Source organism: Asparagus officinalis, chromosome 4, assembly GCF_001876935.1.
Source record: "Asparagus officinalis chromosome 4, Aspof.V1, whole genome shotgun sequence".
Taxonomy (NCBI): Eukaryota; Viridiplantae; Streptophyta; class Magnoliopsida; order Asparagales; family Asparagaceae; genus Asparagus; species Asparagus officinalis.
In genome coordinates this window covers 45,105,550-45,107,995 of record NC_033797.1, presented here as the reverse complement: position 1 = coordinate 45,107,995, position 2,446 = coordinate 45,105,550, and the positions used below count along the sequence as shown (strand labels likewise).

The window sequence follows — 2,446 nt, the reverse complement described above, 5'->3', positions numbered from 1 at the left end:
GAAGATCGAGCCACGTGGCGTGATGGACTTCATTGAGTGGTCTAGGGATTTGATCCGGCCTGATGGAGGACCGCCGAGGTGGTTCTCGCCGGCGGAGTGCGGGTTGTCACGTGACGTGGAGGCTCCTCCGCTGCTCTTCTTCTTGCCCGGTACGTGATTTTTTTTAGTCTCTTTTACTGCTGGAATTTTGCATGTTGCACCCTGACTTTTCAAGTTTATTGTCTGTTTGTACCTGATTCGATTACATCTTTGCCTCGTATCATTTCATTGTCAGTACTTGGGTTTACCTGATTCGTTGTATCATTTCATTGTCTGTATTTGGGTTGGTGGATTTGCATATCACCAATTAAGTACCAAATAGTTTCTCATACGTAGCACTTATTGCCCTCACTTGTTTTTGGTAGCAACGATATACTGAAGTTTTTAAAATTTGCATTTTACTATATTATGCCAAGGTGAGAATATTCTCCCAAATATCTCCATGTGACATTCACATACTAATTTTAAAATGTTTTAATTCTTAATTTTTGTTAAATTTTTTACTACATCCGTTATAACTTTATTTTAAAGGGAAAAATGCTTCTAGCCCCCAAAAGCTAAGAAAACGTGCTTCCCACCCCCAAGATTTTGTCAACGGGTGTTTTACCCCCATAAATAAAGATTATGTTCTCTGAACCCCCAAAACACAAAACCCAAGACATTAAAATATGTGAAGACTATAATACCCTTCTCTTTCTCTTTCTTTTTTTATTGAAATATGATGAGCATTATTTTATTATTTTCGTTTTCTCTCTCTTTATCATGAATTATTGAGATGATAGTTGAAATGATTGATGAGGATTATTTTATTATTTTTGTTTTTTATTATTTTGGTTGTTTGTATTGGGAGATTGTTAAAGTTACGGGTTAATTGTTAAGGTTACGAATTAATTGTTAATGTTACGGGTCAATTATTAAGGTTATGAATCCTCTCTCTCCTTCTCTCTCTCTCTTTCTTTTTTTATTAAAAATATAATGAGAATTATTTTATTATTTTTGTTTTCTCTCTCTCTCTTTATTATGATATACTAAGATGATAGTTGAAATGATTGATGATGATTATTTTATTATTTTTATTTTTTATTATTTTAGTTATTTGTATTGGGAGATTGTTAAAGTTACGGGTTAATTGTTAAGGTTACGAATTAATTGTTAATGTTACGGGTCAATTATTAAGGTTATGAATCCTCTCTCTCTCATTTTTTTATTAAAATATGATGAAGATTATTTTATTATTTTTGTTTTCTCTTTCTTTTTATCATGAAGTATTAAGATAATAGTTGAAATGATTGATGATGATTATTTTATTATTTTTATTTTTTATTATTTTAGTTATTTGTATTGGGAGATTGTTAAAGTTACAGGTTAATTGTTAAGGTTACGAATTAATTGTTAATGTTACGGGTCAATTGTTAAGGTTATGAATCCTCTCTCTCTCTCTCTCTCTCTCTCTCTCTCTCTCTCTCTTAATCATGATGTTTCTTTGATGATATTGAAATGATTAAAGAGAATTATTATTTTATTATTTTTATTTTTTATTCTTTTTGTATTTTTAGAATATTCGTTGTTAAGGATAATGGTTGGTTGTAAAGGTTATGCATTGATTGTTAAGGTTACGGGTTGGTTGTTAAGGTTAAGAGTTTGTTGTTAAAGATATGGGTTTGTTGTGTAGGTTACGGATTTGTTATTAAGGTTACGGGCTTAATTGTTAAGTTACGGGTTTAATTGTTAAGGTTATGTGTTTAATTGTTAAGGTTACAGGTTTAATTGTTAAGGTTACGGTTTATTAATTGTTAAGGTTACGGTTTAATTGTTAAGGTTACGGGTTTAATTGTTAAGATTAAGGTTTTAATTGTTAAGGTTACGGGTTTAATTATTACGGTTACGTTTTAATTGTTAATGTTACGGGTTTAATTGTTAAGGTTACGGTTTAATTATTAAGGTTACGGTTACGGTTTAATTGTTAAGGTTATGGGTTTAATTGTTAAGGTTACCGGTTTAATTGTTAATGTTACGGTTTAATTGTTAAGGTTACGGGTTTAATTGTTAAGGTTACGAGGGAGAGAGAGAATGGATCCATAACCTTAACAATTGACCCGTAACCTTAACAATTAAACCCGTAACCTTAACAATTAAACTCGTAATCGTAACAATTAAACTCATAACCTTAATTAAACCCGTAACTTTAACAATTAAACTCATAACCTTAATTAAACCCGTAACCTTAACAATTAAACTCATAACATTAACAATTAATAAACCGTAACCGTAACAATTAAACCCGTAACCTTAACAATTAAACCCGTAACCTTAACAATTAAGCCCGTAACCTTAACAACAAATCCGTAACCTACACAACAAACCCATAACCTTAACAATAAACCCGTAACCTTAACAACCAACCTGT

The 2,446-nt window shown here is 31.0% G+C and overlaps 1 protein-coding gene across 2 annotated transcripts in view; it reads left to right on the top strand.

Annotated features, from left to right (window-relative positions):
• Window positions 7-2,446, top strand: part of LOC109837354 (acyltransferase-like protein At3g26840, chloroplastic) — a 34,430-nt gene continuing 31,990 nt past the window's right edge. For both annotated transcript variants that reach the window (XR_002246243.1, XM_020405562.1), the window contains exon 1: window positions 7-149. Coding sequence is in view for 1 of the 2 variants with exons in the window: in XM_020405562.1 (XP_020261151.1) it covers window positions 23-149 (127 nt within the window). In the remaining variant the exon portion in view is untranslated. The remainder of the gene's footprint in view (window positions 150-2,446) is intronic.